Here is a 14,699-nt window from a genome sequence, read left to right as displayed (position 1 = left end):
GGACTATTAAAAGATCTTAAATTCCCCCCACACACACCTTGCTTTATGTACACAACATGTTAAAGTGTTTCAAGTCACAAAAGTCCAAGTAAAAAACACTTGACAGGAAAGTCACCTCACTCCTGCAGTATGATATGTTAATATCTGAAATGTGAACTTTATGAAAGGGCAAAGAACTTGGGGACAAAGCAAATGCCTTGTCCACAGACGGTCCTGTGGTACTATCCCAGGCAGGGAAGGTCATCTTAAGCTTGATAAACTCATCATCTAAACCAGGGGTTTTATTGAGGGCCACATGAGTGCTGTGTTTGACCACAGGGGGGGTTGGGTGTGTGTCCAGGATGGCCATGGCCAGGTCATATGTTACTTGTGTTGTGTTTTGTTTGTTTGTGTTTTATTAGTTTTGTATGCCGCCCACTCCCGAAGGACTCCGGGCGGCTCACAATAAAACAGGGGAAGGGGATAAATAGGACGATACCTGCAGGTGTTTGTGACACCTGTAGTAGCCTGAGCGCTCTGCCAGAAAAAATGGGATCCTGAGCTCCGTTTTCAGCTGCGACGCCTCCTGCAACCTGTTGTGGCCCGCCAGCGCCCAGCAGAGCTGGCAGCACAGTCAGATAGTGAAGAGATTGGGGAGGAAAATGGGCCAGTCCTGGAGGCTAGGGAAGGCTCGGAGGAGGGCTCTATGTCGGAGGCAGAGATGTGGCCAAGGCCGTCTGGCAGTTCTCAGCTGCCTTCGGAGGTAGTCAGCAGTGAGGCAGAGGAACAGCTGGAGCCTGTTCCCAGTGTGCGCATGTGTAGAGCAGCCAGAAGAACAGCTAAGAAATCAGGGTCGACTTGGGAGTAAAGTCACAGGTTGATGGTGAATGGCCCCTCCCATAGGAAATAAAAGAGCAAAAGGAGAGAAGGCTTTTGCAGGAAACAATCCTTCAACGTTCATTCATTTCAGGAGTGTGAAGATCTGTCTGTGAATCTCAGAGACTCTGTGCCCAGTCTTTTCTTGCACAACACCTCATTTGGAAAATATTTACATGGCAGCTTTCCAAGCTAGATAAGGTCTGTGGTCATAAATTTACCTTTGAAAGGCTGTTTTTGCTGAATGTCAATGAGAGGAATTCGCATTCATTTAATAAAAGGGAGTTTGTTGGGACCAGGAATCCGCTTCGTGCTTTTTGGAGAAGCCTAGGTCAGAACGCAACCCTCTGCCAGCGAAAACAGAGCTCCATTTTTTCTGGCAGAGACACCGCAGGGCGGTCCTTTGTTGTTTCCAGAGCAACCCCACGGGCCAGACCTAAGTACCACATGGGCCGGATCTGGCCCACAGGCCTTGAGTTTGGTGATGTGCAGTAGCTTCGGGTTTCCAGTTTAGCTATATGCTATCTATTGTACGCTCATAAAAACAATACACCGTGGCTTCCATTTATTCCTTTTATTTAACTTAAATATATAAAAATATGAGGAAGTCCCCCATCCAGGCAAAGGGCACAGTCAAGGCAAAGGAATGGGAGATACTTCACAGAGGGTGTGACCGTCCTTGGTAACGCTCAAACTCGGCCCCTTGCTAGCTTTCCTGGTTCAGCAGCTTCCAGTTCCTTCATGGACTGCAGACACTCTTATAGCTAGAATGACAGCGGAAAATGACTGACAGTCCCAAAAGATGGAATGGGAAGAGAACCCACAAGAGAGTCAATGACAGTTCACTCTCGCTTCCTCATAATCTGATCTCATTTGTACTGTAGGCACAGAATTCCTGCTAATCCCGGGCAGAAGAGGTTGTGGCTCGTTTCCATATCTAATTCTTGACTTGTCCTCCCAGCAAAAAGACCCCATATTCTCTACCCATAGACAAGTCTCTGGCAACTTCCCTAAAAGGGGTGCCAAATCTGTCACAACAAGGTTATTTTGTTTGAAGCATCCTTAACATTCTCTGGTGCACCTCATCCAGCAGTTACATTTAACTAAGCTCACTCACACACAAGTAGACGTGTACGTGCATCCTTGCCCTTGCGTATGCCCATCAATACACGCTCACAATAGTCTCACAAATGAGTGTTGTAGCAACCAGACAGATGCAATTGGAATAATCACTTAAGAGGATTTAGACTCTCAGCACACCATACGATTGCTCGGTATGATCTGAGGCATGAAATGGATGTTAAAGGCAATGTAATGGGAGCTCAAGAGCAAAAGCTTAGGTAATGATGATTCTTATGCCATCAGCTGCAGCAGACAGGAGGAGGCCAGATGTAGAAATAAGGCAAGAATGGAACAGGCCAACCAAGAAATGACGGTCTTACCTGGACTGTTATTTTAAGAGTTGTTTGCAGGATGGTCCAGAGATGGTATTATCACAGCCGATTGGCCTCGAGACTGGGTTGAAGCTGAAGCCATGCCTCTGAGCTCCTCCCTTCTGACTCCAGTTTCAATCCAGTCTGGCCGAGAAGAGATTACGGTACTTTTTCTTGACTCCTGATTGAGTTTACCATCTCTGGATCCTCCTCAGCTCATCTCTACTTCCTTCCTCACAGGAGACCCTTCCTCCACCTTGTAGTAAGTCCCTGGCGGTGGCTGCGGCTTTTCCAGCTGCCTGTCCCAGTGCACAGACAATACTGCACCGCTGCAGTTCTCACTTCAATATAGCAGTAGACTTATATACCGCTTCATAGGCCTTTCAGGCCTCTCTAAGCGGTTTACAGAGAGTCAGCATATTGCCCCCAACAATCTGGGTCCTCATTTTACCCACCTCGGAAGGATGGAAGGCTGAGTCAACCCTGAGCCGGTGAGATTTGAACCGCTGACCTGCTGATCTAGCAGTAGCCTGCAGTGCTGCATTTAACCACTGCGCCACCTTGGCTCTTGCCCACCAACTGCCGGTTTAGCTCTTTACTCAGCTTTGCGTTTCCTTCCTGAAAGTGTTTGCAAGTATATTTTATTGTATTTCTAGGTCAGTGATGTAAACTGTATTAGTGACTGCTGGCCTGTTTCCAAGTTTGGCTACCTTGCCAACTAAGGGCCTATAGTTCTTTCAAGGTGAAAACAGCATTAGGAGCAGGGGTGAAATTCAGCAGGTTCTGATAAATTCTGGAGAACCGGTAGCGGAAATTTTGAGTAGTTTAGAGAACCGGCAAATACCACCTCTGGCTGGCCCGAGTGGGGAGGGAATGGAGATTTTTGCAATATCCGTCCCCTGCTATGCCCACCAAGCCACGCCCACAGAACCAGTAGTTAAAAAAAAATTGAATTTCACCTCTGATTAAGAGCCAGTTTGTGCCATAACTGAATGGGAGATGTGTATATGTGGTATTCATGCAGTCCTAGATCCAATTCTTGTCTTTTGTTTAAAGGGATCATTGCTATATTCTTGGTCTATCATCAGCATTCAGCATAACTGAGCATCTTTCTGGATCTATGAGCTTTAGCAGGGGCCAATCTTGTCTGCTTCCCCTGGTGGGGTTATATGATGATACGACATATTTCAATGTAGCCAGGTGGCTGCTTAGCTCCAATCTGTATTAGAGAGTCATCATTCATAGTTTCTTAGTACCCAATATCATGGATTGCCTAATAGCAATAGCACTTAGACTTATATACTGCTCCACAGAGGTTTACAGCCCTCTCCAAGCGGTTTACAAAACATATTGCCTCTAATTATCTGGGTGCTCATTTTACCCACCTCAGAAGGACAGACGTCGGTCAGGATTGAACCTCTAGCAATCGGCAGAATTAGCCTGCAATACAGCATTCTAACCTAACACAACAGGACTCTTTTAACTTAATTTTAAATTTATGATTTTTTGTGTTACTGTTTTATAGTACATTTTATTCCGTCTATAACCTGCTTAGAGTGGCCCTTGGTGAGATGGGTGGCATACAACTTTGAGAAATAAGAATAACAGGACTATTTTGAATGGTTTGTAAAATCCCCTGTAAAATCTGAAATCTAAAAAAATACATGTATATATCTTGGAATACATTCATGTATACATATATACATCTTGGAATACATTCAGTGAATGAACTATGCCTGCAATTGGAATTCAGATACAGTAAAAGAAAACTGTGTCCTTTAAATAAAATGAATGGGAAACCTTATGTGGAATTAGGCAGATTCATCCATAAAATTGCCTAACTCTGCTCGTTTAATGTCAAAAGCTATTGCAGTCAGTGATGGACACAACCACCAGCACAATTCTCTCAGATAAGGGTAGTTGCCTTTCATGGGAAATGTGTATGACACACAAAATATAATAGCTGAGAGACAATCTTTCAGAGTTTTGGCTGTTTGCAATTTTGTTTTAACTTTGATGTAACTAGCAGTATAATTTGCGCACTAAAACCAATGTAGGTTTGATGATTCACCATTGTCATAATTGGGATAAACATTTGGCATAAACATTTGATTCCATGATTTCCAATGTCTGCCTTTTGTTTGCATCTCTTCTTTATTTGTAAATATCACACGCAAAGCTGTCAGAGATATCAGTCCTAAACGGGAAGTCACAGTGTCTGCGGATTCACCACCTGTCATTAATATTGTAATTCCTCATGTCTGAACCTGACATGATAGAACTTGCCTAACCAGTATTGTATCAGATATGCTTCACTTGTGGAAATAAATATGTATATTTAGGTGAAGGCAAAGTAATTTTTTTCTAGGCCAAACTTACCTTCGATAAAAGTGTAAGTTAAAACTCAAGTCACCCTCCAAGAAATCAGGTCAGGTTCCTAGGTTTGATCTGGACATTTGAACAGCAAATAATTTCTAGTGTTTTAACTCCTGTAGCTGAACTACACATTTAGGAATATCATGTAGTCTGGGGACTACATTTATTTTGGAATTTGGGGAAATAATTAAATGCTTGGATATTATTCTACTTCAGCAAAACTAAATGAACCAATCCAACTTCTGCATTTAAATTAGATGTCAGGAAAAGGCTAAGTATGTCTCTTCTCTTTGTTGTGCTAGATTTATAAAGGTAAGAAATGTGTGATGTAGGAGCGGAATATGTGAGAAATCAAGCATGTGATTTCTCACCTACTCTTCCTGTTCAGAAACCGAATTTGTTCTTTAAAAAAACAGTGTTTTTTTTTTAGTATAGCAGAAGATAATGTTGTCAAAACACAAACTTATCCTTTCTCTGTTGATTTACAAATCTGGCCTTTACACACTTCCAGAACTGGTTTTTGTAGTCATTGCAAGAAGAGCAGCTGATAATCAAGAAGAAATATAAAGAAAATTCAACATCAAAGAACTGGAAGTAGCCAGAATATAATCTAGTCATCCAGCTGCTCGAATACCAGATAATCCAAAAATGTCTCCCATATAGTCTTTGAAAGCCTCCATACCATTCTATGCCACAAAGTAACAGAGCAGAAATATAATAAATTGCTTTTAGAATAACTCTTCCAAGAAAAATAAAGCTCCTTTCAGTCGTGTATTGAGCAAGGGAAGAAATAGAAGGGGACTATGGTTTTATTTTTTATTTCTTTTGGTCTTTTTTGTCAGAGTTGCAGCGAGCAATCATTTTCTGGTAAGGCTTGCATTATAAACTAAACCTAAATTAAACCTAAATTAAGGAAGCTTAGTCTGTAAGTTTACAGAATATAGTATGTCCAAAAACAAAATAAATCATAGTCTGTCTTAACCCAATGACCTGCTTTATATAACACAACCATCCAATCCTGTGGAATGTTTTCTAAGAAAATAGCCTTTCCATCCCTTAAGACTAAGTGAAAACTGGTATCAGGAACATTGGTACTAATGATATAGTCAGTACCCAACCTCCATCTTGGGAATTTACTAAATTGCTGACTGAAACATTGCTCCAATTGTAAAAAATATTATTTACGCCTATTGAAAATTGGGATGTCCTGGATTTCTATTAAACAAGAGGACGGTTGCAATTTAATAAGCAAATATAATTGTTTCTTGCTCCGAAGAGCCTCTTTATTACCTCTCTAATACAGAGCATCTCTAACTATATAGCAGCACACCAGAACCAAAATGACTTTGAGTCTGAGAAAGCTCCAATCTCATATGTGGTGGAGAATCTACATTTAAAAGACAGCTGTCACTTAAATGTAAGGACTCCCAATCCTATCTGCACTGGACTCTGCCTGCCATCAGGAAAACCCGATTGTTCCACAGTGGAACAATTTGGCTCCAGAAGTTGTGAGATAGGACAACCATTTGAGTAAAATGTTACAAGGTTTCCTGCCTGATGAGGGGGTTGGGCTAGAAGACCTCCAAGGTCCCTTCCAACTCTGTTATTCTGTTAAATTAAATCCAAAGTCAGTTCATTTAGGAGGGAAATTGGAGAGACAACCAATCCAGTGGAAGAAAAAACTTGCTACACTTGTGCCGGTTAGATCATAAGGTGCCTTTCAATCTTGGGGCTGTCAATCAACTTTTAATCTGTGATCAAGGATCTTGTTAAGTGATCTGCTGAATCAGTCACTGCAAATTTGCAGATCTAATTCAACCCATACTCTATGTTTCTCCTTATCTACTCATACAAAATGATCTTGTGGGTGTATGTCACTAAGGTGACAAGTAGGCGCCTAATGGGACACAAATTTCTATACATACATGCTCTAGGTTTTGCACACATATACTTATTTTTGATTAATTTCAATCATTGTCTTACACATGGCTTGGATGTCATGCTTCTACTTTCTCTCTCTCTTTCTCCCACACTCCCTGTCTGTCTCTCTCTCACAGAAACAACACACACACAATACTTTTCTCACTGCATCAACATACTACCTTACATACTTCCAATTGTTCCTGTTCTGCTCAGGCATATGCCATATGCTATGATCTCACTCACATCTCAAGTACCCTCTTTAATTCCACTTGATAGAGATTCCCATATTTCATATGATGCTACTCCACATTTCATTTTTTCTTATTGGAACAGGAAAGCTCATGCTGCTGGATTTCCCACCCTAGACAAGTGTCCCTCAACCCTGCTGACATTTGCTCTTCTATGTTATCTGATGAGACCTGAATTAGAATTGGTTAATAGTCTATTCCCACCCACCCACCCACCCTCAGTTAGGCCTATGGGAATTCCAAGGAGAACTCAGCTGGATGGTGTTTGACAGCCTGAGAAAGGGAGGAATTTGTTACTGCTACCTGAACCTTCACATTCCATCTGGGAGATATGATCCTGAGGGATGTGAACATGTAGCCAGTGTAAGAACCCTACCAAAGCAGCAGGGGTTATGTATGCACAAAAGAGATACAGCCACAGCAAGCTATTTCTTCATCTTGCAGGAAATCCCCATGAGATGCTCACAAATGGCATCAGAAAGGGGATGAATGAGTTGTGAAAACAATATTGTCCTTCTGGTCACTCTTCATCTTCCTAATGTCCTGGGAAATTCACTGGCTACTGGAAGTAGAATGTCTGATGGAACAACATCTAGTTCCCTAAACCAAACCAGCTGTTTTTGTCCTATCAAGCATGGTAGGGAGTTCGTATTTTTCTTCCCCAGTCATCCAAAGTTCTGACTCTTTGCTGGATAAAAACCACAACTTATTTCATCCCCCACATCCCCATCCCTCAAAGGCCCAGTCCACCCATCAGCCAAAGTAGGGATTCTCATTCTGGAAGTTATAGTCCGGACAGACTTTCTGAACCAGCTTGTAATCAATGCTGAAGAATGAGATGAAAATGCAGATGACCTTGAACGGTTTAGCACAGAGCCAGGCTGCGTGGCTCTGTGTATGCTCAGTGAAACAGATCTTGGATGGATCATACAGGCAGGGCTTATTCTTGCGTGCCCGGTTTGTCTTCTCATACTCCACATGACAATTGAAGGTCTTGGATTCCTTCGGCTCAGCTAAGGTGGACTGCTGGGGATGGAGATGTTGGGTGGGGATAGGAGGAACCAAGACGTCAAATTCTACAACTTTGGTGGGTGGCACAATGCTCACCGAGACGTTGCCCAGGCTGGAGGAGTTGTGTCGGAAATAGACACTGAAGGTACCATTAATGTGATCCACAATCTTGCCTGTCACAAGGAGGCTAAACTTCAAGGTCTTGATGTTGAAATAAAAGTCCCCCCATCCAAAGATCTTCTTAGTACGACCGGCCTTCATTGAGGGCTTCCTTTTGGCTCGCTGATTGAAGTGCTCCATGGCTGTCTGATTCTTGGTCCAGTCCCATGGACTCAGTGCTCCAACAAAAGGGTCCAGCTTGGCTTTGGATGGCTCATTGGAAAATATCCGGCCAGGGCTGAGTGAGTGGGGTTTGAAAGAGCTACCATAGGGTCCAGTCTTCAAGACACTTGAAGGACTCATCTCAAGATAGTTCAGGGTCTTGGTTCCATGGCCCTCGGCACATACAACCTATCAAAGAATAAACAAAGGAGGTTATACTAGATCATGCATACTATGTGACTCTTCAGTTATCCATATGGTACACCTTGCCTGAATCATGCTGAGTTCAAGTCAAACAGAAATCTAGGGAAGAGCTGCCTCCATCATGGCACTTTCCGAATACATAGAATAAAATCTCCCATCATCCATAACCTTGTGGCCAACAAATATGTGGAATGAGGGTTATAGGAACTTCAGTCTAATATACCTGAAGGACATCAAATTGGAGAAATCTGATTTAAAGTATGTGCCATAGTATATTACTATCTCAATGGGAGGTTGCAATGCTCTGACTCACTCCGGGCTAGTCTTCCCAAACTAATGTTCCTCAGGAAATCCAACTTTGACACTTTTCAACCAATTCAATAGATCTGGAAGTGTGGGTTAGAAAAAAAGAATAGACTTATCAGAAAATATTGAAGCCTTGGTAACAAAGATTCCAAAACGCCACAAACACCCCCCACAACCGCAAGTTAAAAACTGCATCAAACTTCACAGCAACAAAAGTGTGCATATATTTATCAAACTACATGCTTTTGATCGCAGAAGTGCTGCCAAAACTGTGGTGATAAATAAGATCCATGAGAAGCCATGTTTTAATTTGACCTTTATTGGATAAAATACCAATATGTTTAAGGCTGCTGAACAATTTTCATGGCACTCATACCCACAACAGTACAGTAGTTAATAGCAATAGCACTTAGACTTATATACCACTTCACAGCCCTTTACAGCCCTCTCTAAGCAGTTTACAGAGTCAGCCTATTGCCCCCAACAATCTGGGTCCTCATTTTACCGACCTTGGAAGGATGGAAGGCTGAGTCAACCTTGAGCCTGGTGAGAATTGAACGGCTGGAAATTGGCAGAATAAGTCTACAATACTGCATTCTAACCACTGCGCCACCATGGCCCCATAAATTCAAAATTAAATTAAGTTAAATTCAAAAGAATAACAGAATATCATATGTGAGTGGCCATCAGGCTGGGTGGACACCACCGCGTAGGACTTTGGGAACAAGCAACTAACGGTAAACAGCTTCTGTTTCTCCTAATCATTTCTCAGAAGCACCCAATTCTGTCACAATTCTGGAGTCCAAGCTAAATGAACCAGCAGTCTGGCTAAGCCTAGCAGCTTAGATCTGCTGCAATCAATCCTTATAGTACACTGGCTTTCTGCATTTTCGGGGGGCATCTTCTTCTGTTTTTCCAACTCCCCCTGCCTTTTTCATTTGCATTCGAGCTCAGTTTGTTTCATAGACTCTGTCATCTCCTTCTCTCCCCCCACCCTCATTTTTTTTTGCCAACACAACAGCTGGCTGACATCCCATGATGGATGAATAGTGTTCCTTTGCCCAACAGCAGAATTATTTTATTTGCAGGCATGCTGCCACCACAACAACAGCAGGTTTTGCTGGCCACACATGGAGAGGCGAATGATTCTTTCCAAGTGGAAAGTCTGGTGAGAGGACCGATGGTGGTGGTGGTGGGGAAGTAGACTTTCAAACATAGGTTGCAACTACAGACTCATGGATAAGGTTGGGTAAAGCTGGGACTGCAATACTGCTTTGTTTTGTTTTAACTTTGTCTCCAGCTTCAAACTCCGGAACTCGGCTTCCAATTCTTCCAGCAGCAGCCACTCTAGGAGTGCGCTTTAGGGTTGTGGGCCCTATTGCAGCCGGCCCACAACCATAGAGCGGTTTACAGGGTCAGCATATTGCCCCCAACAATCTGGGTCCTCATTTTACCCACCTCAGAAGGGTGTGTTGTGGCCTGTTGGCTGCCAGACCTTCCAGCAGCCAAATCAGAGAAGGAGGAGTTGTGGGAATCAGCATCAAGACAACCTGAGAGCTCTAAGGGGAAAGAGGAAATCGAGCTGGCAGAGAGAGAGACACACACAGAGGCAGGGCCTGAGGCGGAAAGTCTGGGTCCAATGCCTGACGCGCAAATGCACCGAAGGAGAGGAGAGCAGCGGAAATCTGTGGGCCGATCCTTGGGAAGGAAGAGCCACCACTGCTAGCAAAGCCCCACCACAGCTGAGGATAAAAAACAGGGGACGGAAATGAATAGATGTGGCAGACAACTATTCATCTTCCGGACTTGTTAGCCTGTGCTGAGAGAGAAACTTTTTGCTGGGGCTCCTAATAGTGAAATATTTGAGTTAGCTTCAGAGGGTTTGTCGTGTTTGGGGAGCTGGGTCGGGACAGGGTGGAAGGCTGAGTCAACCTTGAGCCAGTGAGAATTGAACTGCTAAATTGCAGTCAGCCGGCAGTCAGCAGAAGTCGCCTGCAATATTGCATTTTTTTCAGTGCTGTTGTAACTTCGGTCACTAAGTGAACTTCGGTCACTTCTTTTCCTGATAAGCGTGATGCTAGAGACACCATGGTGAAGGGCAGCTCCCCAGGAAAGTTCTGCAAAACCATGACAGATGCGCCCCCCCTTCCTTTAATGTGATGCAACAACAAACCAGTCCATGTTTGCTGGGCCACCAAGTTCACCCTGAGGAAGGAAGCATCAAGGAGGAGCCATCTCAGTGCTACACCCCTCAGTATGAACAAGGTTGTGTAGCCGTCCTGATTAAGCAGGTGGAGAGGAGTAACAAGAGACAACGGTGTTCGCAACTACAGGGAGCCCATGCTGGGATACTCATTAAAAGAGAGACAAGAGCAGCGAAAAGCAATGACTGAATCTGCAGGGAAAGTTTGCCGGTTTAAGGCCCAAGCAGTGAGGAAAATGGAAGGGGCAAGGCCAGCTCTGGTGCAAAACCTGGTTATATCAGTCCATAATGGCAATACTGGCGACTTCTGAACTAGGATATAAAATGAGCACATATCTAAATCCCCCATTTTATTTACCATCAAATGTAGTTCATCCCAAAGAAAAGAACGACTTGCCTATCTGCATACTACAAATATACCTAGCCACCAATTCTTTAACAGAGGCAAATTGTTCCACTGGTCAATTAATTTTAACAGATTAACAGAGTTGGACCTTGGAGGTCATCTAGTTCAATCCCCTGCCCAAGCAGGAGGCCATACACCCTTTCTGATAGATGGCAGTCCAGTCTCTTCTTGAAAGTTTCCAGTGAGGAAGCTCCCAAAACTTCCGAAGGAAACCTCTGTTCCATTGGTTGACCGTTCTGTCAGAAAATGTCTCATTTCTAGTTTGAATCTCTCCTGGTTCAGTTTCCATCCATTATTCTTGTCTGGCCTTCGGGTGCTTTGGGAAATAGCTTGACCCCTCCTCTCTGTAGCAGCCCCTCAAATATTGGAAGATTGCTATCGTGTCTCCCCTGGTCTTTCTCTTCACTAGACTAGCCTTGCCCGGTTCCTGCAACCGTTCATCGCATGTTTTAGCCTCCAGTCCCCTCATCATCCTGGTTGCTCTTCTCTGTACTCTTTCTAGAGTCTCAACATCTTTTTATAGTGTGGTGACAAAAACTGGATGCAGGTTTTACTAAGGCTTTATAGAGTGGTATTAGTATCCCCCCCTTTGGGAGGGGGAGAGAGTGGGGAGGGAGGGAAAGAGGACAGGTGGGCGGGCAGGAGAGAGAACTGCTTGGCATATAGTTTTTAGAAGAGTAAATTCTTCCCTCATACTCCTCAGTACTTTAAAAACATTATCTTTAAAAGCACATTATGGAGGTGCTCACAGTAGGCATTCTCAGTATGTTTTATTTAGGTACAGCTAGATCTGGTCAGTTTCAGTCAGTATTAATTTTCTGAGCATTCAAATATGGTCCACTCCCTGCAGTCTTTTTAGAACTCTTAAAAATAAGTTGTGTGAAAATTATCATTTAAATGGTGTGCATCTCCTCCTACTTGGCCATCCAGCATCTTGATCAGAGAGTCTCATAAAAATTTGGAGAAACCCGAAATTTGTAGGCATTCCAGTGCACATATCAATGAGGGAGACACTAATGACGTTGAGTTCACTTCCAGAGTGCACCAAACAACTTGACAAAGTACTTAATGTCCTTCCCTTTTCTTTCACGACAGAAAGTAGAAAAAGAATCCAATATTCTTAATATGGCAACATCTATGGGCCTTGAGTCCTGGATCTACTGCTAACTCCCCACTTCTACATTAACAATGCACACAAGAAACACATCATATCCCAAAGGTGCTTTTTCAAGAGGCAACTGGACTTTTTGGCTTTCTTTGATGACGTTTCACTTCTCATCCAAGAAGCTTCTTCAGTTCCGACTGGATGGTGGGGAATGGAAGGATTTATACTCCTTGCAGACAGCTCCTATCAGACAGCTTGTAGTCAGAGCTGAAGAAGCTTCTCGGATGAGAGGTGAAACGTCTTCAAAGAAAAACCAGAAAGTTCAGTTGCCTCTTGAAAAAGCACCTTTGGGATACCCATGACCTGGATGGCTGAGAATCTCCATAGACATTTAACACATTCTCTGCCACTCAAGCAACTGGATTTAGTTGTGTTAAAAGCCTAGTCTTTGCCCTTGTGTGTATGTGTGTGCATGTATCTATTTCATTGTTACTCCCAATTCTGGAGTTGAAGGAGAAGGATAGGACAGTATTTTTGCTGCTTCCATTCAAGTAAGTTTATTCAACCATCACCGCATTTTCTCCTACTTGATGCAAGGTAAAATTAAAATCCCATTGCTCTGCCAGATAGAAAAGAAAAGCAATGAATGAATCATTCAGGCATGGGACAAAAGGCATAATATTCCATAATGATTTGCTACTGTCTCCTTGTAATTAGCAAACCGTTTGGAAGAGAGACAGTGGAAGTTGCTCCCACTTTAACTGGGGCAATCCAACCTTGGGTGAAAGGGCTCTGAATTAATCCATGACCCACGGGAGATTTCATTTTAACTTACATTGCAGCCTAATGCGCTTAAAATGCCAAGCTAAAATATCTGGACCTGCCAACAGAGGAAGAGATCCACATTCTAAACATTGCTTTTTTCACCATTTAATTCTCTTCCAGAAAAAGAGCAAGACCGCTCTGGAGTTTCAAAATTTGTATTTAATTTGCCCTTCTTGTTTTCCACTCTTTGGCTAGAAACAAAACCCACACGATCTTTGAAGTGCATAAACTTCCTGCTTCCTCCCCACACTACGTGTGAGTTTCCCCTCTTTTCCACCCGTGTCCACAGTAAACTCTTATAACAGCAAAGGGGCAACACGTTAATGATGTCACTATTCCATGGTGGTGCAATGGTTAGAATGGAATATTGCAGGACTGCCAGGAGTTCAATTCTGACCAGATCAAGACTGACTCAGCCTTCCATCCTTCCAAGATCAGTAAAATGAGGAGCCAGATTGTTGGAGGCAATAGGCTGACTCTGTATTGCTACTGCTACTCAAATGCCTACATAGTTTGTCTTGGCATCTGAAGCAGGGATGAAATCAACTTATCTTTGCTACTGGTTTGCAAATGTGAGCGTGTGCGCAGGACCTTCTGCGCATATGCAGAGCATCAAAATGGGATGAGCCTCCTACCAAGCGCGCCTGCAAAAGTAAGTAGAACAGCGGGGGGTGATTCTGCTGTGTCTAGCTAATATAAATCATGCGTCACAGCTGATCGATGGAAATACTGGTGGGTTCTGGATCCCATTGCAACCAGTATGGTGCAATGGGGATGAGCGTCAACCACATGCACGCACGGAGCACGCATGTGCTCCAGCTTCTCGGTGGAGAGTCGCGTAGGCGCTGTATGCTCCATGCACGTAAGCCCCGATCGGCTCATATGCAGGTAAGGAGGGCGGGCAGTCCCTCCGGCGCACCGTACCAGAACAGTACCTGGTGCTCCCAGAAGGCACCGGTGTGCCCATACCGGGGTGTACCGGTCGTATCCCACCACTGGTTCAGGCGAACCTGTCCGAACCAGTAGCATTTCACCCCTGATCTGAAACATGCCGTGTTAGATATGTGGCTACTTCCTCCTCCCCCAAATCCCTGTTCAGTTTTCAAGTTCCATGCACACTAAATTTTCAGCCTGTTTTAGTTCTAAAACACTGAGTGTTACAGGTAGTCCTCAACTTACTACCATTTGTTTAGTGACCATTCAAAGTTGCAACGGCAGTGAAAAAAATAAGTTATGTTCATTTTTCACATTTACAACCACTGCAGCACACACAGACACACATACCGGTTACATGATCAAAATGATCATATTTAAGAAGGTTGCAGTGTCCCGGGATCATGTGATCCCCTTTTGTGAACTTCTGACAAGCTAAGTCAATGGGGAAGCTTAACAACCGTGTTACTAGGTTAACAACTGCAGCCATTCACTTAACAATGGCGGCAAGAAAGGTTGTTCAATGGGGCAAAACTCACTTAAATGTCTC

The 14,699-nt window shown here is 43.5% G+C and overlaps 1 protein-coding gene across 1 annotated transcript; it reads right to left on the bottom strand.

The window, feature by feature from the left end:
- Nucleotides 1–7,588: 7,588 nt before the first annotated feature.
- Nucleotides 7,589–8,220, bottom strand: NXPH4 (neurexophilin 4). The gene is made up of 2 exons (XM_032212132.1): nucleotides 7,898–8,220; nucleotides 7,589–7,861 (listed from the first exon to the last, which is right to left on the bottom strand). Exons 1-2 carry the CDS (start codon nucleotides 8,144–8,146, stop codon nucleotides 7,589–7,591), a joined length of 522 nt encoding a protein of 173 aa, XP_032068023.1. The 5' UTR covers nucleotides 8,147–8,220.
- Between the last annotated feature and the right edge of the window lie 6,479 nt (nucleotides 8,221–14,699).

The sequence above is a fragment of the Thamnophis elegans genome, chromosome 2, assembly GCF_009769535.1.
Source record: "Thamnophis elegans isolate rThaEle1 chromosome 2, rThaEle1.pri, whole genome shotgun sequence".
In the NCBI taxonomy this organism is placed as follows: Eukaryota; Metazoa; Chordata; class Lepidosauria; order Squamata; family Colubridae; genus Thamnophis; species Thamnophis elegans.
The sequence above is the reverse complement of the archived record's forward strand: the minus strand, read 5'-3'. Positions and strand labels throughout refer to the sequence as shown.